The 21,514-nt window shown below is 45.3% G+C and overlaps 7 protein-coding genes across 7 annotated transcripts; 3 read left to right on the forward strand and 4 right to left on the reverse strand.

Moving 5' to 3' along the window:
- Positions 1–1,145: 1,145 nt before the first annotated feature.
- On the reverse strand, positions 1,146–3,665 carry C8R40DRAFT_1273810 (uncharacterized protein; the record flags this gene model as incomplete). Its single annotated transcript, XM_046234095.1, has 8 exons — positions 3,148–3,665; positions 2,793–3,092; positions 2,583–2,734; positions 2,169–2,524; positions 1,939–2,111; positions 1,750–1,773; positions 1,355–1,729; positions 1,146–1,293 (listed from the first exon to the last, which is right to left on the reverse strand). Exons 1-8 carry the CDS (start codon positions 3,615–3,617, stop codon positions 1,146–1,148), a joined length of 1,998 nt encoding a protein of 665 aa, XP_046083045.1. The 5' UTR covers positions 3,618–3,665.
- A 65-nt stretch (positions 3,666–3,730) lies between these two features.
- Positions 3,731–5,342, reverse strand: C8R40DRAFT_1119178 (uncharacterized protein). Its single transcript, XM_046228719.1, has 8 exons — positions 5,272–5,342; positions 5,139–5,211; positions 4,889–5,080; positions 4,735–4,832; positions 4,439–4,685; positions 4,285–4,388; positions 4,099–4,231; positions 3,731–4,048 (listed from the first exon to the last, which is right to left on the reverse strand). Exons 3-8 carry the CDS (start codon positions 4,910–4,912, stop codon positions 3,767–3,769), a joined length of 888 nt encoding a protein of 295 aa, XP_046083046.1. The 5' UTR covers positions 4,913–5,080; positions 5,139–5,211; positions 5,272–5,342; the 3' UTR covers positions 3,731–3,766.
- On the reverse strand, positions 4,991–7,244 carry C8R40DRAFT_1072052 (uncharacterized protein; the record flags this gene model as incomplete). Its single annotated transcript, XM_046226424.1, has 15 exons — positions 4,991–5,080; positions 5,139–5,211; positions 5,272–5,318; positions 5,432–5,531; positions 5,592–5,691; positions 5,752–5,782; positions 5,912–5,968; positions 6,072–6,171; positions 6,232–6,331; positions 6,420–6,490; positions 6,551–6,650; positions 6,711–6,777; positions 6,867–6,936; positions 7,027–7,073; positions 7,209–7,244. 15 exons carry the CDS (start codon positions 7,242–7,244, stop codon positions 4,991–4,993), a joined length of 1,089 nt encoding a protein of 362 aa, XP_046083047.1.
- Positions 7,245–9,874: 2,630 nt separating this feature from the next.
- C8R40DRAFT_1174029 (uncharacterized protein) lies at positions 9,875–10,339 on the forward strand (the record flags this gene model as incomplete). Its single annotated transcript, XM_046232114.1, has 1 exon — positions 9,875–10,339. One exon carries the CDS (start codon positions 9,875–9,877, stop codon positions 10,337–10,339), a length of 465 nt encoding a protein of 154 aa, XP_046083048.1.
- Positions 10,340–10,800: 461 nt separating this feature from the next.
- Positions 10,801–13,200, forward strand: C8R40DRAFT_1053567 (uncharacterized protein; the record flags this gene model as incomplete). The annotated part of the gene is made up of 6 exons (XM_046224860.1): positions 10,801–10,869; positions 10,938–11,342; positions 11,409–11,945; positions 11,999–12,451; positions 12,503–12,774; positions 12,837–13,200. 6 exons carry the CDS (start codon positions 10,801–10,803, stop codon positions 13,198–13,200), a joined length of 2,100 nt encoding a protein of 699 aa, XP_046083049.1.
- A 1,237-nt stretch (positions 13,201–14,437) lies between these two features.
- C8R40DRAFT_1053580 (general substrate transporter) lies at positions 14,438–16,014 on the forward strand (the record flags this gene model as incomplete). Its single annotated transcript, XM_046224862.1, has 6 exons — positions 14,438–14,532; positions 14,600–14,812; positions 14,869–15,272; positions 15,332–15,665; positions 15,717–15,850; positions 15,911–16,014. Coding segments are annotated over 6 exons (1,284 nt in total), but the record flags the coding sequence as incomplete, so codon positions are not given.
- An 848-nt stretch (positions 16,015–16,862) lies between these two features.
- Positions 16,863–19,045, reverse strand: C8R40DRAFT_1072055 (uncharacterized protein; the record flags this gene model as incomplete). Its single annotated transcript, XM_046226425.1, has 3 exons — positions 16,863–18,532; positions 18,591–18,935; positions 18,997–19,045. The coding sequence occupies 3 exons, from the start codon at positions 19,043–19,045 to the stop codon at positions 16,863–16,865; spliced, it is 2,064 nt and encodes a 687-aa protein (XP_046083051.1).
- Between the last annotated feature and the right edge of the window lie 2,469 nt (positions 19,046–21,514).

A 21,514-nucleotide genomic window follows, 5' to 3' on the forward strand; every position in this document is an offset into this window, starting at 1 on the left:
TTATACAGTGGTCACATTGACAGTGATTTACATACTGGGTGATTGATAATCAATGTAATTGAATGCAGTTGTCTGATCATGCGCCCCATTTTAGGAAGCGTGATGTGACATGGTCAGCTCCGTCCTTGCATCCAAAACCTGTTTTCGAGAATTTCTGGACATGACATTCATCTGTAGTTCCATCTGCATGTTCTAGTGTACTCCTTACTGTCATACCTTGCCCATGGAGTTTTTTTCTAGTCATAAGTCATCTATTAGTTCAGCATTTTGCTGTATAAAATTCAACTTTGGTGTATTTTGGCATTATACAGCGAGCATAACTCAAACTTTAGGGAATTTCATCTGACAAAGTATCGGATATCATGTATCAAGCATTTTTCCAAAGATATATCACAACTCCGAAGGCAAAAAGGGACACTGTTCATCATTCCGGGGCTACTGTATAAAGGACATCAGATGTATAAAGGACATGGGAATGACTGTAGATACTAAGATAGTTTAAGTAAATTTATTCCGGAGAATTTAACGTGTTCTGCCCACGGTCCACGCGAAATTGATCCTGCCGGGCGGGGCCGCGGTACGGATCCAAAATGGGTGGAAATCACTGATCGGAGTTGATCGGGTGAGCAGGGTAACGTTACCGGTTCGTCCCCACGGTCTCATTACGGGGCGGTTCGGATCCCGGGACGGATTTCGACACATGACTGCCAGCTGTCCGCTTGCGGTTTTTTCCCCATCGTCGTTTTCTATCTGTTTTTTCTTCTCTGTCGCCATGATACAGGGAACGACAACAGGCGAAGAAGAATAGGCTAGGAATAAAGCAAGAGAGGTGAGGGAATAGGATTGAATGAAGGGAGGAAGGAAGGACAGGCACCAACGAGGAGGCGGCAAGGAGGCAGAATAGATTGAATGTAGGGAGGAAGGACCAACAACAAGGAGGCGAGGCGAGGTATGTGGGAGTAGATTTGAATGCAGGGAGGAAGGACAGACAATGAGAGGGCAAGGTATTGAGAAGCGAGGGAGGATGTTTCGGGTGTCTTGTTTTTCTCTCAACTCTAGTCCAAAACATTCATCTTCTATATTAGTATATGTATAAACAAAGAATATAGAAACTACAGTATATATTAAGAGTCTAATGAGTATGTTTAATCAAGGTTTCGCAAATGCTTGCCTCTACGCTGTTTGATGAGGCCTCGATCTTGACGAGACTTACGAATCTCATGTAACAACTGTTCGATTCCCTTCTTGTATGAGGGATATGCAAGCTTGAATCTCTCTTCATCACGCTCAAACCTGAATTTTTGTTTTTATTGAATCTTATTGCGTGAAACTTGAATATGACAGATGGACGTACTCTTCGATGAATTCAGTTGCAATAAGCTTGCGCTTGTTATAAATGGATGCAAGCTTCATTTCCTTGGCCCATTCCGGCTTCCAATTTCTAAGTGCATAGTGGTGGTTACGACTGGGGTCTGCATGATCCCAGTCACGGACAACCTGTTTCCATCCATCAGGACCAGGTCGTATATTCGGGATAGTCGGTACATGGGTGAGATCAGGTAAGAATGAGGATTGTGTTGTAGACGATGATGCAGCCTGTATATATGTTGTTTGGTGATCTCCCACAACTGGGACAAATGAAGCGGAAGAGTAGATCAGACTCGAAGGGATTTGTGTGTTACGAATAGGCAGAAAAGAAGAGTGTGGAAATTTCGGAGGAATATTGGTGCTGTTGATAGATTGATATACAGGCGATACTGGCAATCTGTAGCCCTGCGTTTGTCCAGGTGTAGCATAGGGCAGATATCTATATCCGCTTGTTAGATATATATACCAATAACAAGAAAATGAGATTCATACACATGATTGGTTTGATTATATGATGGAGGAGTTGTCAGTGCTGCGATTACTTCCTTTTTGATGGTGTTCTCGATAAACAAGGACTGAGTTTGGAAAAGGCTTCGACATTCAGCGGCAGATACAGGACTCATCTCAGCGGCCTCGCCAGCATGAGACTCGGAAGCTCTTCGGTCAATTGGGGCAAGAGCGTCGCTGTGATCCTCTTCATATGTATTCAACTCATCCAATAGATACCGTATCAAGGTATCACACTGCAACGTAGCCATTACTTGTCAACTATGATAAGATAATTTGAATTGCAAGCTCACCTTCTCATTCGGTGCCCAGCCGCCCCACCATCGTATTCGAGCAAGGGTCCAGCGCTCACCTATTGGTGCAAACATGAAGCGATACTGTGCACCTCCACGCCTAAAGCAGTGAGTCGTGAATGCACCTGGCACACCGGCAGATGACGTGAACTCATCAATCATTTTCTGAACAGCTTCAGGTGTTACTGGTTGATTCTGAACAGTGATACCATTTGCGTTGATGTTTGGAAAAATGTAATCCTCGGGTTCGTACTTTCTCCTGAGAATGTGCTTCTCGCTAAAGTCCATCCATACTGAGACATGAGTATAGGCACATATTGCCCGAATCTTCTGAGGGTATAAATTGTAGCGATGTCCTATCATTGGGATTTCAGTAAACCGGAACTTTGCTTCAAACATTGTACCTGAGTATACCATTCAGCTGAGTCTCATTCTTTGCTTGCTTTTTCTGCCAATTTTTACGATCCCTTAAATTGACTTGAATGAATGGAGGATCACTTGGAGTTGCACCAGGTCGTGGAAGTGGATTACGGTCAATATGTTTTGCTTGAAGACCAGATGTTTCACTGTTTCTAACTCAGAATCGTTAGGATGTATGAAACATATATACCAAAGGCATCAAACCTTGTCCATATAGTGAATCCCAGAGATGAATAGGCACGAAATCGTAAGTGACGAGTCTTGAAGGCAAGTGATTGCGCATCAACGACCAGATAGTTATCGGGACAAGTAGAAATCGAGAACGCATAAAGCCGTTGCATGATGATAATACTGGCAGGTGTGGAATGACGTCGCTCAGCTTCACCATCTTTGCGTTTACACCCTTCGTGTAGGTCTCCGACTTGGGCAGAATCACAGGGGTTTCCGACCCACTCCTGAAGAGCTTCGTTATATCGCCATGCACCACGATACTTGTCACCATTTCTATTAAATATCAAAGTGAGACGCCCCCAGAGATAGATAATCACTTTTGACATACAAATGAGTATAATGATATTTGAATGCGGCATGAATCTGATTTGCTGTTGCAGCCTTCCTGCCTTCATTGTAACATTTCCACGACATAAATAAGGCGATGGCTTCTGGGGTATTCTGGTTCGGTTTTCCATCAAGACAGCCTCGAAGATCAGTAGCCATTTTTGGATTAGCTTTACTGTTGTCCGCAATTTCCACATTCTCGTCATTGTTATCTTCCTCACGATCCTCGTCTTCTTTGCCATCTTCACAACAGCCTTTTGCCTTCTCCTCTTCATTCAAGAACTCCTCTAGCCATGTACGGCCCCGCTTTACGACCTCCGCATACTTCTTTACAGTATTCACTGCTCGTATGTTAGTTGTAGTATTGATTTTTGTTTCCTGCCGGAGGTCAGCGAGGCGTTTCATAGGGGAATTTTTCGAGATTTGTTTTCGACTTGTTGTGCCAGTGGAGCGTTTAGCATTAGCAGCCATTATAAGAAATGTATGGTAGGAAAGATTAAGCTCTCAAGGGAGAGATCGCCAAAAAACAAAACATTTCATTTCAATATTTCACATCTTGAATCTCGATCACTGACAGAAACAAGTTCGACGTGCTCAACTATTGCATTTCTTGTAGAGTACTACGAGAATGTTCCTTTGTAAGTTACATAGGGAGCCAGATATCTAACAATGAGGCTATTCGGAAAACAGGCATTTACGTTCTGAGCAATCATAGGTAATTGCAAAGGTAGGAATTCATGAGGGTTCAACGACAGCTCTTGTCTAAGTTTTGGGTTCCAGGTTTCCCGAAGGTATGTCTCCAGACGCTCTTGCTTCAAATCTTCAGCTGCCAGACAAAGGAGTACCCCAAGCTCTGTATTGGAAAGAGGATATGCGTTCTCAATAGTGAGACCTGGAACACCCTGATTCGATTGAGTCAACAACATGGCAACAAGATGATATCATTGCTTACCGGGGCATATCCGCAACCTGTGAGGATCGCAATTAGGAACAAACCAATTGGGCGTATGGGATAGTTGGCCCGTCTTCGAAGATGTTCCGGGTAGTATACATCGAGGTTGCATTGATTATTAAGGGGAAGGACACTGAAATTCACTGGTCAGCCATTGGATTGGGTCATTTTATCAAAGTAACCTACTTTCGAAGAATCATCTTGGCCATTGAAAAGAAAACATGGACATCATTACTCAAAATACCATCCACCTCAAGGTACCCAAGCTCTACACCTGTATCTTTCAATGACTACAATATATTCAACTCGATAATATTGAAATCGGAGGGAGAAAACTCACATGGTGTATTTCAAAGCCCTTTTCAAGAATAGCACATTGAAACGACGAGATGACTTTTGCATCAATGGAAGCCTCATATAAACCATCAACGCGATCAAGTACAAACGGTCCAGTGAAGACAAACACAGCATCGATAGCCATGGAATGCAACACTGTAACCCAAGTTAGCGACAACTCCAATATTTGCTCATTCCGGGGTGGACCACCAGATTGACAGACATTCTGGTAGGCCTGATACAGCCAGTACCTGATGTATACATGAATAAAAGCGATAGAATGTGGCTAAAAGGTCTCACTGTGCATCAATGCCCAAGGATAGTTGTCGACCCTTTTCATTCATGGTCAAATCTGCGAGAGAAGCCAATGATTGGAAGTCATGCGGTGGGCCTATGAACTATACAGGATATCAGTGATACATAGATGGATGCTATATGAAAAATCAGGGCTTACCTTTAGGAGTTCCACTTCACTCATCGCAGAACAAGTTTACAATGAAAGTAGCTCCTATTGGGGGGATGACCTATTTGTTAGTGTTTATTATCCTCAGTCAGTTCATGCAAAAGTAGTTGCCCTGCCAGCCAAGACTCCCCAAGCCATGGACAACCATAGGAGCATAGTATTCAATAGCTGCATATCCTTGTCCTGTCAAATAAGCGGGATGAAGGTTGAAATGAGTCCACTAGGCATATTCAAAGCGAACCAAAATTAATGGCCACCATAGCCTTGGCAGTTCATATACATGGGTAGCAAAGGTGAATACGAGTCTAATAAGCCTATTTAGACCAAAAGACGATAAGAAACGGATAAGATATATCAAAAAATCCAAAACTTACTCTGAGGATGCAGGGGTCGGTGAGCGCACACTAAAACAGCCACCGTACTTTCCGCAGTTTATATTCGCAGGTAGCGAGTGTAAACACGAGTCTAATGAGCCTATTCAGAGCAAACCACGATGAGAAACGAGCAAGATATACAAAGGATTCTGAAACTTACTTTGAGGATGCAGGGGACAGTGAGCGCACACTCAAATGGCCACCGTAGTTCCCGCGGCTTATATGCACGGGTAGCGAGAGTGCATACGAGTCTAACAAGCCTATTTAGACTAAGATGCGATGAGAAACAAACAAGATAAACAAAAAATTCCAAAACTTACTTCGAGGATGCAGGGGACAGTGTGCACACCATCAAATGGCAGCCGTACCCTCTGTAGCTTATATACCCGGGTAGCGAGGGTAAATACGAGTCCAGCAAGCCTATTGGGACCAAAACGCGATGAGAAATGAACAAGATATGCAAAAAGTTCCAAAACTTACTTCGAGGATGCAGGGGACAGTGAGCAAACAGCTGTATGGCCACCGTAGCTTCCGCGGCTTATATACACGGGTAGCGAGGGTAAACAGGAGTCTAACAAGCCTATTGGGACCAAAACGCGATGAGAAACGAACAAGATATGCAAAAAATTCCAAAACTCACTTTGAGGATACAGGGGACAGTGAGCACACCATCAAATGGCAGCCGTACCCTCTGTAGCTTATATACCCGTGTATCGAGGGTGAATACGAGTCTAACAAGCCTATTTAGACCAAGATGCGATGAGAAACGAACAAGATATGCAAAAAATTCCAAAACTCACTTTGAGGATGCAGGGGACAGTGAGCACACCATCAAATGGCAGCCGTACCCTCTGTAGCTTATATACTCGTGTAGCGAGGGTGAATACGAGTCCAGCAAGCCTATTGGGACCAAGATGCGATGAGAAACGAACAAGATATGCAAAAAATTCCAAAACTCACTTTGAGGATGCAGGGGACAGTGAGCACACCATCAAATGGCAGCCGTACCCTCTGTAGCTTATATACTCATGTAGCGAGGGTGAATACGAGTCCAGCAAGCCTATTGGGACCAAAACGCGATGAGAAACGAACAAGATATGCAAAAAATTCAAAACTCACTTTGAGGATGCAGGGGACAGTGAGCACACCATCAAATGGCAGCCGTACCCTCTGTAGCTTATATACCCGTGTAGCAAGGGTGAATACGAGTCCAGTAAGCCTATTGGGACCAAAACGCGATGAGAAACGAACAAGATATGCAAAAAATTCCAAAACTTACTTTGAGGATGCAGGGGACAGTGAGCGAACAGTCGTATGGCCACCGGACCCTCTGCAGCTTATATACCCGGGTAGCGAGGGTGAATACGAGTCCAACAAGCCTATTTAGAGCAAAACGCAATGAGAAACGCAAAATATATGCAAAAAATTTCAAAACTGACCTCGAGGGTGCAGGGAACAGTGAACCCAGATATTGACCATCACCAGAGTTTGGTCAGGTTGAATTTGCTAGTAAAGAGGGTTAAGATAAGTTAGTTGAACCTATTCAAAACTATGTGCAATTAGAAAGTGAAATATATCAAGAATACAAACCTCACCTCGAGGATGCTCAAAACACCAAATGTACTACTTGATTGCTGCCAGAGTCTTGTGCACTCATATACATGACTGATAAGATTGGAAGGAGCCTAATACATATGTTAAGAGCAAACCACAATAAGGAACAAGGAAAATGTGTACATAAATTAGAGGACTCACTTCGAGAACATAGAGCTAAGTACCAACTGCCATATGATTGTGTAGTACTGTATTGAGATAGTCAAAGGAACTTATGTTTCCACAATGAGAGTACATTATAGCTTGATTCAGCTCATCTATCACAATAATATAAGAAGACGATGAGACGTGCCACAAGTTATGACAAAAATGATAGAGCTCACTTTATAATGGTGACAATGGACAATAGCCAAATGCATTTCTAATATCTGATAGCTGATGCCAGTACAAGAACAGCTTCTATAGCTTTGGTATGATTTGAGATTCACAAAAGGACGAGAAGAGCAAGATGGGAAGTAAGCAATGCATAACTTTTTCACAATGGTTCCGGATGCGCCGCGCCTTATTTCAGGCCGTGACCAGCTTTGAGGTGGTCAGTTCAGTGTGAGCAAGTAGTACAATGCAATACAGATGGAAGGAAAGAAATTTGACCAGAGCTGAATTCACTGTTGGGTGTTACAGTAAAACGTCGACACGGGTCATGTGATCATGTCACGTAAATGTCTGTGCAATATTGACGCGATTCTGAAGCTAGATCATGGATTTCCCTTCACTGTTGAAGCTTACGGAAAGCCAACTAGCATCTGAGTGGGCTTAGATCAATTGAATGAGTGTGATGCATGCTCATGAGTGAGAAGAATGAGTGCATAACATCGTCAATATAACTACTTGGATTTTCTGGTCAAGATAGTAAGTTGCATTCTAGGAGGTTAAGTCATCGTAAGTAGAAAGTAAACTCGAATTTAAGAGAATTTAAGCTAGCCGTTAAATTTAACTCAAATGTTTGAGTTAAATTTAAGGTGAATTTAAGGATGACTTGCTGAGGCGGCATTTGGTAACTCTTCCGGTTGTCACAATGAACCATAACCATGATGATTGCACGATTGAATTGCTTGGTATTCAATTAGTCCGGGTGCTAGCTCGTTAGCATAAATGACCCGACCAGCTGAACGACAAGCAATTTCACCTCATCCGTTAACTTGAATTCACTTGCACTCTCGAACAAACATGTTTCTGCAAAAAGAGAATTGTATACATTACTATCTGTTATTTCTGAGAGGAAAAAAAAAACTATAGGGAAGACAAATCACATCCTCTCACAGTACCTTTTTGACTAGCTCGACCATTGCAGTATACAGTATACATGTCCAACAAGCTATGACTTAGTTCCAATTAGTTGCTGTAGTGGTTACAGCCCATTCCTCCCATTGGATGCCTCACTTGAGGTAAACAGAAATCCTCCCCACCCAGTGGCGTGACTTTCTGCAATTTCCTGCCCTAATGCTCCTGAATGTATACAATCCTCCACACACTCATTGGTACGCACCTGGTACGCACTGGTACGCACTAGATATGAGAAATGAACCAGCTCGAGCGCAGACCAAGCGCTGTCACTGCTTTAAGCGGAGGGATCGCATCAGGATCTCTCCAATTTAGGGAGCGGCAAGAATTTAAGTGCCGGACTTGAATTCGGGCAATTATATGAACTTTTATTCTGCTTTTCTCAGAAAATCAATGTCGGCGCCTGAAAGGCGCCCCTGTTTTTTGATTCCATAATATTCAATTAATATTTAATAACCCACAAGGAGGGAGCCGAGTTTTTGCCATGCACGGTGGTGCAGTGGCCTACAATCGCATGTGATCTACTAGTACCTACAGTTCAACTCCTTGAAACTCGTCGGCTCGCGGCTGCCCTTGAGGCTCAAACTTCAAGCTTCATATTCAACTGTCTGCTAAAGGAGGTGCTTGGCTTCATTCTCCTCATGATCGTCCTGACTGATTAGCTACCAGTAGCTACCTTTGCCGGGACAAGAGGCTTCGGGATCCGGAAACAAAAATGACCCAACTTGGAAATCTTGCACGCTCTGTGTTAGTACATAGTCTGCGTTGTTCCGTTGTACGTCTTTGATCGTCGCAATCACCCTCCCGAGAAGCAGTGTTACATAGATCGGAAATAGTAGTATACGACAGAGCTAAGAGTTACTGTGGAGTCATGTACATCGTGAAGGCGGCCCTTGCTATGTGCTTCGCTGCGACGATGGTTGGCGGATTGGTCTGGCGCTGGCTCATTGTCAATCGCAGAGACAATCATTCAGGATCATTTTCGTTTCTCCTCTCCTTCAGGCTTGGCTGAAACATCAATACAGATTAATACCTGTATCTTCTTACCGAACTTGTTCTATGCAAGTACAGCCCTACATAGGGCCACCAATCGATGAGAATAATCCGGAACGTCCATCGGAAGAGAGGTCGTATACCCGAATTTCCGTGTACTGACCTCCGGCTCTGAAGGCCTTGTACGGCTTTGAAGGAGTTCTCGGCGTCGAATCGAGTCTCCGAAGAAAGCTGAACTAAGACTCTCAGTTCCGCTCACGATCAAGTCCAGCTTAGCTTATAAGCATACAAGTTTAACTCAGGCATCACAATTTGTAAGAACTGTATGTGTGTAGGTATACTGAGTTTCCATGGCACAGAATTCATTCAACGCGCCCGGAATAATGGGGGATATTGCACCAATTCAATGCCGTTTTAGACCTGATCGTTGGTTTGATCAGTTGCGGAAGACTTGCCGAGTGTTCAGTGCTTTCCGAGACTATATAAAAAGGGGATGACTGACGTGGGGTTCTCCTCAGTTGCATCTTCTAGGCTGGTCCTATCGTGCATCTCACCTTCGCAGGAATATCTTTACGAGCATTACAGCAGATTACAAACGTCCACTAACCTTCGTTGATACCAAAGTAAGGGTTGTCACGTTTCTAGAGGCAAAGTTCTAACAATCTCTAATTATTTGAACAACATCGTTATCAAGCAAATCCACAACGTTATAGCAATGTCGCTTGCCATTAGGTTGAACACTGTCCCATTCCCTTCTGAAAGCACTCCATCTCCATTAGTGCTTCGGCCAGGTCCTCTTCATCGACGACGAGGCGTGGATTTGGGGATGACGCTGCAAATGCCTGCTCCGGCTCAGTTCGGGTATGGTTACGCTGTCGGGAACGAGACTCATACAGTTGCAGTTACTGCGGCAGCAGCAGTGTTTAATACCACTGAGAGAGGCATTAACAATAACACTTCTTCGACCACAATTGCCGGCAACAACTTGTACAATCCTGGTACTGGGAGACTAGGATATGCGTCCTCGAGTTCTGGACTCTTCGGGTCAACGGCGTCGGCCAATGCGTCCACTACGTTGTTTTGGTCCCCTGCGTCTGCGGCAGTTGGGACGAAGGGACCATTACAGCCTCATGTTTCGAATCTGCCGCGGAGGAAACCTACTGTAAGAAGAAGGGATTGAAAACTGTTTTTTGTTTTTTGGAAGGGGTGGAATGCCTGTCTGTTCTACTCGTGATCATATACCTGTACTGTAGTTCCTTTTACTGGTAGAAAGTCGAATTCATGTCTTGAGACTTGAATTTCTTTTTTGCCGCTAAGTGATCCGATGCGCCCAACGCGCCCGACATCACGGACCGGCTTGGTCCGTGCACGTTGATGGTGAGAAGAATTCGCATTGAAGGGACCGTGGCATTTCAGATTCTTACTTTACCAGAGACGTTTTGTTCGTTTTTCTGGATATTTTATCTATCGCACTTCTTTTCTTGTGCGTGTCTTTTCAACCCTCCACACTCTTTTTTTGCCTCTGCGCACTCCTCTCCACGCTCCCTACTAAAATTACTTACCTTTTTTTCTGACTTTTTCTGCCTTTTATCCGTCCCTTAACATTGTCCTCCTTGTCCTCTTACTCTCTTTATCGCAACCATGGACGAATCCCAGACAGCTTTTGCTTCTCAGTATCCTTCTTACGGCTTTGATCTCGATATGATGAAGGTATTTTTTTTCACCAACGTTCTCATATTTTCATTCTGAACAACTCCTTTTTTGTGTTGTCCTGTTAGAGGTCCATGGAACCTGTTGGAGGCCCAGATGCGAAAAAGGCTCGTTGGTCGCCTACTTTTCCTCAACAAAACTCGTCTTCCAACGCTAATTCCAACCGTGATGCATATGCAAACTACGGCTATGGTCCACAGGCCTCTATCTCTCAGTCGGGATACGCCTCTTCTCCAATCGCACCCAGTCCTCTTTACTCTACACCTTCCTTGTCTATCAATACCCAAGCTGGTGGCTCTATGAACCCTCAAATGAGCCCGAACACCGCCAACTTTCCCCAGCAACAGCAGCCGAGTCCAAACGGCTCGTCACCTTATGGTTTTGGATCATATAACATGCTTGGAATGGGTATGCCAGGAATGAATATGATGGGCGGGTTCGCGTATAACGGCCAAATGGGCGGATTTCCTCAAGTGAGGGCGCTATCTTTTGGCTTTTTGCAACCATTCTGACTGTCGTTACATTTTTTTTAATCTTAGCAACGACTACCTTCTCTGACTATTCCTCAGGGCAATCCCAACGGCCCTCAGAGCGCTTACTCTCCAGTTGCTCTTTCTGCGGCCCTGTCAGCGTCCAACAACACCACCGGACGCACTGTATACGTTGGCAACCTACCCGCCACCGCATCTGTTGATGAGCTCCTCAATCTCGTTCATTTTGGTCCTCTCGAATCAATCCGAGTTCTACCAGAGAAATCATGTGTATTCCTGTCATTCCTCGATGGTGCCACCGCGGCAGCTTTTCATGCCGATGCCACCATCAAGAAGCTGACCCTTCACGGACAGGAGCTTAAGATAGGCTGGGGAAAGCCCAGTCCCGTGCCTGCTCAGGTTGCATTAGCAATTAGTCAAAGCAACGCAAGCAGAAACGTCTACTTGGGTGGACTCGAGGAGAACACGACGGAGGAGCAGTTGAGAGATGATCTTAGTCGCTTTGGACTCATTGACCAAGTAAAAATCGTTCGTGACAAGAACATTGGTTTCGTGCATTTCCTGAGCATCTCAGTCGCAAACAAGGTAACGGCATTCCGTCGGTCCATTTTCGTTGTGATCTTCTAACCCATATATAGGTCGTCAACACATTGCCTACTGAACCCGCTTGGGCAGGCAAAAGAGTTAATTATGGCAAAGACCGGTGCGCCTATATTCCGAAGTCGCAACAAGCCGCTGCCCAACAGGCTCAAGCAGCAGCAGCACAGTCTCTAGTAGCCCAATCCGCTGCTGCTGCTGCTGCTGCTGCCGCCGCCGCCTCTTCTCCTCAATCCGCGCACCCGAACAATATGGGCAACGGTGTCTCGTCCCCGTTCAATCCGTATGCTCCCTTTGGTGCTGGTGATGCGCTCCAGCAAGCTATGGCTGCTGCTTCGGCTGTAGGAATGAGTGGTATGGGAATGAGTCAAGGTATCAATAGGACCGTCTACCTCGGGAACATTCACCCTGAGACCACAACTGAGGACCTGTGTAACGCGATTCGTGGTGGGGTGTTGCAGAGCATTCGATATATGCAGGACAAGCATATATCTGTGAGTTCGTCTTAATCATTGATATATCTTTCTCATGTCTCTTTTTAACAGTTCGTTACATTTATTGATCCCGCTGCAGCCTTCACCTTCTTCCAGGTTGCGTCTTACCAAGGCATGACTCTGAACAATCGTCGTCTCAAAATTGGTTGGGGAAAGAACTCTGGTCCCTTGCCACCCACGCTGGCTTTGGCCGTTCATGCTGGCGCAACAAGAAATGTGTATATCGGTAACATTGAGGACTTTGAAACATTCACCGAGGAAAGGTTAAAGAGGGACTTTGGCGAGTATGGAGACATTGAGTTGGTCAACTTTTTGAAGGAAAAGTACGTGTAGATCACACCTGACAAAACCAAGACTGACCACGCTCTGCCCCTTTTGCACTTAGAAACTGTGCCTTTGTCAATTTCACCAACATTTCCAACGCCATTAAAGCCATTGACGGTGTCAAGAACAAGCCAGAGTACGGTAATTTGAGAATCGCGCATGGAAAGGATCGTTGCGCGAATCCGCCTCGTTCAGGACCACAGGGTGCTTCAGGCGGTAGAAGGACTGCTTCAGGAGCAGGAGCTACCGGAGGAGAGCCAGTTAGTGCCATTGATGGCGCTGGGTTTGATGCTGAACTGACGGATGCGATGGTGCAGCAAGCAGCTGACGAGGAAGCTATGGTCGCTGCTGGCGTTGTCATTGCAGCACCCGATGAAGCGCAGCAAATGCACGTTGACGGTGGAGAGGTGTCTGCTCCTGCCTGATAGCTGGGAATTCCATCTGTCGTCATCCTTCGCGCACTCATGCGTGTCGGTTTGACCTATCTATACCTGGAATCCGCAATAATCACCCAACCTTCCGTTTTCACCGCTCAGTTATTCACTCAACTCGTGTAACTTATCAGCACCACACTCTTTTTGGATACCCGTCACTGTGCACTAATTGCTCGCTACGCGTCCCGCTGCCTCATCTGAATATCCCTCTCTCTGATCTGCAAACCTGTCTTCCTCTACTTCATCTCTGTTTTTCGCGATACATAAAAACATAAAGGGACCACATCAAAATTCATCTCGCTCGGAAAGGACAATGTGCTTTGTCCTTAGGTGTGTATTGCTGTCCATATACATCGCGCCTCTACGTTGGACGAAGTTTGGTTCGGGATTGGTTAGGACCACTCGTTGACTGCACGAACACCTCGTGCTAAGTCTACAAGAGTAGTCCGTTGGGCTATTGGTTGTAGTTTTTATTCAACTTGTGTTCTTCGGCTCATTCATCCTTCATAAAATTTCTTTGTTTTTATTTTCTTTACTATTTCTTTACTCTTTTTTCTCTTCATCATCAGCCCGTGTACTTACTAAATGTGTCGACGGAGGAAGGCGATTACTTCGTACTTTGTTTCGCTTTTGTTCGTCGCGCCTAACTCCGCTTCACTTGATCTAATTATCTGTCCCTGCGGACCCGTTTTCATGAATTGAAGAACACACCCGCACATCCCTCATGAACCGAAATCATGCTCGCGTTTCGTCCTCGAACTTTTGTCAGGATCAATTCAACACACCTTACTTTTTGAGGGTTATCCTGATTAGCTACGACGATATCTGTTCGTCTGTCTCTACCCTCTATCTCTATCTATTTCCTTGTCTCGTGTCTTATTATAAAATCGCGTTTTTCTGTACTCTGAACCCTTGTTTGAGAGACCTATCGTAAATCAGTTAATCGTTCGGTCGCTGTATCAATTCATTCCCCTGACGTGTACAATTGGCGAAGCTTGAACCTTGCTGAGTACACCGGTCCGCTTTGCTTCGCTTTCACCCTCATGGCGTCCACCAAGGTATGGCTTGCAGCGTCGTTTGCATCTGTAGGTAAGATCTCTCAATTTATTCATGGTAAAACGATAATTGGTACAAAATTTTGATATAAATGTAGGAGCATTCATGTTTGGGTAACATCTTACAGAACATCTTTCTCAGCGAAAGTTTTTGCTCAAGTACAGTTGTCAGCTTCGATACGGGAAGCATTGGTTCAATCATAGTCATGACCCAGTTCACTGAAAGTGGATTCATGTTGTCCCCCACACTCCAAGGCGTTGTTGTTGCGTAAGTTATACCTCGACTAACGCGGAAGAGGAAATGCTAAGGTCTTGACACTCCATAACTTGAATAGAATGATTTTGATAACATCCACGATATCTGGTGTATGTTCAGGAATTCTTGCGGACAAAATATCCCGAATTTTCACCATGTCTCTTGGGGCAGCCATATTTTGTGCCGGGTCAGTCATTGAGTGTGTTTCACCTGATTTAGTTTGTATACTAGTTGGTAGAGGTGTAGCTGGGGTAGGAGAGGGGTTTTTCCTTCCTATCATTGCCGTGTACTGGTGTGCTTGCCTTCCATTTTTGCTTTGCGTTCTGGAAGCTCACACATAATTTGAAGTGTAGAAATATCTCCAGCCACTTCTCGGGGACGAGTTACTTCAATTATCCAGATCGCGGTCACTGTGGGTATTGCAGCAGGTTTTTTCTGCTGCTATGGAACCGTTCATCTGGATTCTTCTTTTGCATGGCGCATTCCTTTTTTGATTCAAGCCTTGTTAGCTCTTCTGTACGCGATTGGTTGTCCTTTCATTCTTCCTTTTAGCCCACGATGGCTATGGATGAAGGGAAAGAGATCTAAAGCTGAGGAAGTTATGCAATTGTTACGCAAACAAGGTGACAACGACGACCCTCATATCGAGGAGTGGGAAGTAGTCGGGGATGATGGAGAGGAGAGATCGCGCATTCGTGATATGTTCAAAAAAGACGTCAGGAAGCGCACACTTCTCGCTTGCTTTTTTATGGGTGGGTAAAGAAACAAGTTTAACCTCTGTGACTTATGATATCGTCTGACGATTCTGCAGGAATGAATCAGCTGTCTGGGATAGACGGTATTCTATACTACGCCCCCGTATTATTTGCGCAGGCAGGGCTTTCAGCTTCTTCATCCAAATTTCTGGCTAGCGGAGTGTCAGGCCTACTCAATGTAGCCGTCACAATCGTTTGCACACCATTCATGGACCGTATGGGTCGTCGGATATCTACAATCATAGGTGGTATTGCAATGGGGTGCATTATTTGTATCATAGCTAATATCTATGTGGCTGGAGCGGGATCAGGCGGAGGTCGATGGGTGATTATCGTCTGCCTTTACCTTTTTCTCGTCGCCTTCGGAAGCACATGGGCCCTCACTACGAGGTAAGTCGCTGAAGTCCCTTGGAATAATACTATCCACCCTTTAACTTTTAGAGTATATGCATCCGAGATCCAGCCGTTGCATAACCGTGCTGCAGTATCTTCTATCGCAAACTCGTGCAATCAAGGCGTCAATACTCTCGTAGCTCTCACATTTCCCGTGTTTCTAGATAGCACGACTACTGGACGTACGTTCTTACTATCTACTTCTTAATGCCACTACTAATTTGAATCACTAAAACCGATAGCTTACTGGTTGTTCATGGGATGTTTATTCACCACGTCCACGATTGCTTGGATGTATATGCCAGAAACCAAAGGACGTTCTCTTGCTAGGCAGGTCTCTCCATAGAAGCATTGTACACGCATGAACTAAATATTACTCCCAGCATCGAACAAGTTTTTACCAGAAAGGCTCCTAGACTCAATATGGGTATGAAGGCTGTTGCATTTCTGCAATGATTCTCAAGCCTGTATTTGTGGCCTACAGTGAACGTTATGAACCGCAGGGTAATAATCGCTTTCAAACTAAGATAGTGAGGAATATCCGACTATTTGGGTTTTTTCTTAATGTATCGTATATTGACCATTAGAAATGAGATAGCTGCACCCATGCATTCTTGGAAAGATAGGTGTGCGCCTGCTCAGAGGCAGGTTTACTGTCACGGCCCCATTGAGGAACAGGTGGGTGGCAATGACAATGACAAGGACAAGAACCTACTTCAACATAACCACACATGATGCGGGCACGCGGGGTGAATTCAAGATTCAACATATCTTAATATTATGTTATATTAACAGAGGAACAATAATATTGGACGATCAACCAGTCAGACTAATACAGTTACAATATAGCTACAGTGTAGAATTAGAACTTTTGATGGATACAAAGTCAGGTCACCAAACCTACTCAGAAAGAGTTGGCAGGACGAGAGGAAGTGTAGGGTGTGCGTGATGTGTATGGCTACAAATAAATAGACAGCAAATAGCAGAACAAGGGTTGCAAGATCGCGTAAATATGGACTCGGTCCAATCTGTCGTCGTTGAACATTAAAACGAGCAATAAGGATACAAAAAAGATGAAATGGAAAATCCATATTAAAAGTCATAGTGTATATCATGAGGGTGTATATCATGAGGGGAGTGGAATGCGATGTGGAAGCGCAGAGATATCATGAACTCTAGAAAGGGTTGGACAAACTAATACATCGTGAGTTGTTCGTGTTGAGTTTGCACCGGCTGCTGAAACTCGTCGTTTCCTGGTCTCGCAAAAGCACCTGGTTCATGACTATTCTTCGCACCACTCTCACTCTCTAATACAGGCGAAGGCTGCTGATAAGCAAACTCATCCGCTTGCTGAACAGTAGAGTCAATAGAGAAACCCATGACAGCAGCGAACGACCCGCTGGAAGATAAACCTTTCCACAGATCGTCAAAGGCAGCAGCAGAATCTATGGGAGCTAATAGCGATGCTGAAGCCGAACGAGATCCGCTGGACTGCATTTGGAAATCCTCGGTAGACGATTGCGCTGGAGATTGGTCGTGTTCATGGTAAGTCAAACCCACATCCTCCACAGAAGCGGGATGTACAGGTTGTGGCGCATGGAGTACAAGCTCCTGCTCTTTCTCGGAAGGGGGTGGAGAGCCAGAATACGCGGGGGAATATGACTGCACGGAAGAGCTAGACAGCGGCGAAGTGTCGAGAGGGGAATACGAATGGGTGTCAAGAGCTGGGAGTGAGAGGTTATGCGGGTTGTGGAACTGATTTTGTTGTTCCTGAAGGAACTGCTGCACGAGTTCGAAATCGTTCGACTGTTCCATACTGTAGTTTTCGAATGGATTGCATTGCTGTTGCACGTCAAAAGGCGAAGGCTGCGGTTGTTGCGACGATGGAATCGAGAAGGTGCTGCCGCCAAATGCAAATCCAGGCTGAAACAAGCTTGTGTCAACTTCCGGCAACTCATCGGTTTCCGTCTGTAGAGGTAGAGAAGATGCAGACGTCGATGGGGAGGAACCTGTCCCTTCTCCGTATCCGGTTTGCCAATTGGCGCCGACCCATTGACCATGGACGTCCGGCCAATTTGTATGCGGGATCGCCCACGAATCTTCTGGACGGCCGTAGTTGACGAACGCCTGCGCACTAGAAGCTCGTCTTCCGCCCAGGACCATTCTCTGTTGGCGTGAAATTGAGCCAACATTGAAGTTTGTAGGAGAAGGCGATGGAGGCCGAAGGGCGTTTAGTGGTGGGAGCATGTGGAACGAAGATTGAGCAACATGGGTACCATTATATCCGGCGAGGTCCATAGAAAGCCCGTGAGAGGTTTCTGTAGCATGAGAAAAGGGGGCATCAGAATACTGTGAGAGATACTGCTGAGTTTGCTGATAGCCGCCTTGGAATGGAAGAAAGTCATTGGGAAGAGGAACAGACGAGGGACGACGAGCTGGGTATCTGGCTATTGGTACAGCAGAACGGGCAGGGAAAGCATCGGAGTTAGACTGGACGTGCGGTGTCATTGCCCGAGCTTCTAGTGCTGCCATGCCCTCGGCGCTTTCGTCCCAGCCATGTGCATCATCCCACCAGCTGACCTTTTCCTTGAGAGCATCACCCTTGAGCCCGTCTAAGAGGGACTGTGCGATAAATCCCTCCCGTTCCGTACGCAGGGCTTCAATAGAAGCAAGTGGAGGGGGAAGCGAATCGGTCTTCGTCTTCTTATTCGCCGAGGGGGAATCCGCAGATTTAGTCTTATTCTTGTTGTGAACAGGACGGAAACGATATTCAGGATATTTGCGTTTGTGCTCGGCCTTTTCTGCTCGGGCCCTCTTTTCCCATATAGCTTTCTCTTCAGTGGGGAGTGAGCGCCAGCAAGATCCTAATTGATTTCCGATGAATGATCAGACCCAGCCACAACAGATACAACTGCCACAAACCAATGATTTTACTCAGAGAGCTGTGATTCGTCTCTATACTGTTTGGAACATGTTTCTGCTTGACGAAATCGGCTCTGAACAGCATGAACGCATTCGGAGGACGAGGAATGTATCCGAGCGAGCGACGTTTACCAGGTGGTGCACGTCGTCTACGAGGAGGAGGCGCAGGCGTCGAGGATGGAGGGAAAAGTGTCGCTGAAGAATCATCCGCGGAGTCGTCGTACATGTCTTCTGCGTCTGCTTCAGTTTTGAATGTTGTTGGAGTGACGTTGGGGCAAAAAGTCAAGCGATTTGGTTCTGGAGTTTGTACACCATATATTCCAGGTTTTGCGGGCGGTACAGAGACTGTCAAAAGTTGGATGGGGAGTTGGCGTAGTAACAGAAAAAAACAAAGATAACAACTAACCCAGTCCGAGTGATGACTTTCTTCGAGCCCATGAGCGAGTAGCAGGCATCCTTATTGTTCTACAAAAGCAGTCGACAAAAGAGAAGCTGACGGGATTAGAACAAAAGGAATGGGATTATTGTTCTTTGGGGAGTATATAAGGAAAGAGATGAATGGAAGGAAGGAAATCAGACGCTTACGTTAGTCGACCCTTGCATGCAATGTTGCCACATTTGGGTGTTAGTTTATCATCAGATTAGGAACTGCGTTTGTATTCGTCCAATACGGAAGGTGCGGGAATAGCGACCTTGTAAAAAAGCTCATCAGGTGCAAAGTACAACGTGCATATATTGACATTGTTGCCGTACACATTACCTGGTTTCAGGAGAAAGCGTTCAGCCAAGTTTCATCAATGCACCGTAGAAATTCTGAAGGTGCAAACCCAATGATCCACCTCCAAGACTGAAGTCTATCGTTTGAACTTGGTTAACGTTATACTGTTGATCATCGAATTACTGAGAGAGCATAGCGAAAGCCATATCTGAAATGACCGGGTCTCGTGGACAATGTGAGAATGATCATTCTCCGCCTTGAATGATTTCAACATTCCACCCATCCCAAACCGTTAAGAACTCGAGCCTTGAAGCTTGAAGGGAAGGGATCTACATAGGAATCATAATTTTGCAGAGTTCCAAGCCTCGACGTAATAGTAGTGGAGGACGTGAAATCTCCCGGAGACGTAGAAGACCATGCCCCGGCCCATCGCGTCAATGATTGAGGCAAGGAAAGATTAGGGAAGAACAGATTCCACACATGACCATTTCTAACAACCCCAGACAATGACAAGGCGTAAATTTTGACTTGTGTTCGGGCGAAAGGCTCTCAGTACTGAAAGCGTCTATCGAGAACTGCTTTCGAACCTATTTTCAATGACAAGGTATGCATAATAAGATCGCTTACGGGCGTACCTGGGGTTTTCGTACGCGTAGCTTCCGTATGCATCAGGAGGCATCAGGTATGCATATACGTATCGGTAGTAGGACCATGACAGAAAGTGCGTTTAATAAAGGGGCTGAGGAGCGCGTTCCCTAATGGACTATCTTCTGCTTGTGATATGTTCTTCGTGTATGAGTCGGTACTGAATGATCCTATACCATGGAATCCGAGTATTTGCGGGTACAGTATATTTGATTTCAATTTTGAGAAGAGGCCTTTATAATGGAGATATGTACACCGAAATGCACCAAATTTCCATAATTATTGGATGGACTTCCAATAATGTAGAGCATTCATCGCACTTAACGACTCGGACAGCAAGCATGCTCGCGGCAGCCCTGTGCTCTTTCGATACTATGAATCGAGTTTGGAAATTGGAACCTGAAAAAAAGTTGCGACGTTCCAGTTTGCATATGTAATTGAGTTTCTGGCGGTCTACCGCGGTAATTAACAGTTGAGAAAATGCAGGGAGCAGCCTGGAGCAGCAGGGAGAGAACAAAGAAAATTGTACTGACAATTACAGCGGTTGATTCGTGGGAAAACCACGGCCCTTGAACTTGCTCCGCTCCTTTCCGTCTTCGTTCCCTTTTGAACTCGGGTACTGTATAGCTCAGGACTCGCTCTACTCACGATTGACGTCGAGTCGAGCGTCTCAACCGAACAGATTGCTGCAAGAAAGCTTCCTTGTGTATTCGGCCGCATAGCCTACTGGATCTTACTGGATGCATGCGCACTTTCATCCAACACGCACTCTAGTAATACCAGCGTCCAGCCTGTTTAAGCGTAAAAGTTACTTTCTATGACAAACCAATAGCTCCGATCTTGGGTACTGAACCAATGGTTGCCAGATGAAAGTATAACATCCCACCGCGCCACATTCTAGCTGATCGCGCTAGACTGGACAAGAATGCAAAGGTAAAGAAGCAAAACAAAGGGGAATGAACCTACAAACAGGAACCAAGAGGAAAGCTCACAGCTGTTCATAAGTGACCAAAACGACTTCCGAGGGAGTTCGGGTTCTAAACAAGTCCGATAACTGCAGAATCACCGTCACCCATTGTGCCGAGTTCGTCACCTTGCCCCTTACATTGACCCTCATTAATCAGCATTGACTTCACGCAGCGGCACTATAGGGCACTATCCGGGCACTATCCGACGGGTAGCGTCCTAGATAGGAGACCTACCGTACCATGGAACCTCTTCTGCCTAGATAGACTGACTTGCGTAGTACGTCTAACAAATCTACAATGACATATGTATCCTTCCGGCATCTCAGCATACCTTGTCATCTGGTGTATATCTGAGCAGAAAAGAAAGAAGGCATTCCGTGTATGAATATTTTATTTCTGAAAACGGTGCCCATTTACATTTACAAACTAATCTTTCAAGGACATATTGAGTTTCTCAGGCTCCTGCTTCCTCATCTCTTCTCTGAGTCCATCTTGAAGGCTCGTATCCGAGTCGCTCATAATTAATCACAGAGGAAAAGGTAAACGAACATTCAACGTACTAGTAGTTTGTTATAAAAATATATTTCCAGCCG

Source organism: Lentinula edodes, assembly GCF_021015755.1.
Source record: "Lentinula edodes strain Le(Bin) 0899 ss11 chromosome Unknown C8R40scaffold_34, whole genome shotgun sequence".
Classification (NCBI taxonomy): Eukaryota; Fungi; Basidiomycota; class Agaricomycetes; order Agaricales; family Omphalotaceae; genus Lentinula; species Lentinula edodes.

What these genes read in the sequence shown, in the direction of transcription:
- C8R40DRAFT_1119178 (XM_046228719.1), bottom strand. Translation starts at nt 4,912, where the DNA reads ATGAGTGAAGTGGAACTCCTAAAG. An exon ending in AGGGCTTTGAAATACACCAT is followed by an intron (nt 4,389 to 4,438) that starts GTGAGTTTTCTC and finishes AATATATTGTAG; the next exon opens with TCATTGAAAGATACAGGTGT. An exon ending in CAGGTTGCGGATATGCCCCG is followed by an intron (nt 4,049 to 4,098) that starts GTAAGCAATGAT and finishes CAATCGAATCAG; the next exon opens with GGTGTTCCAGGTCTCACTAT.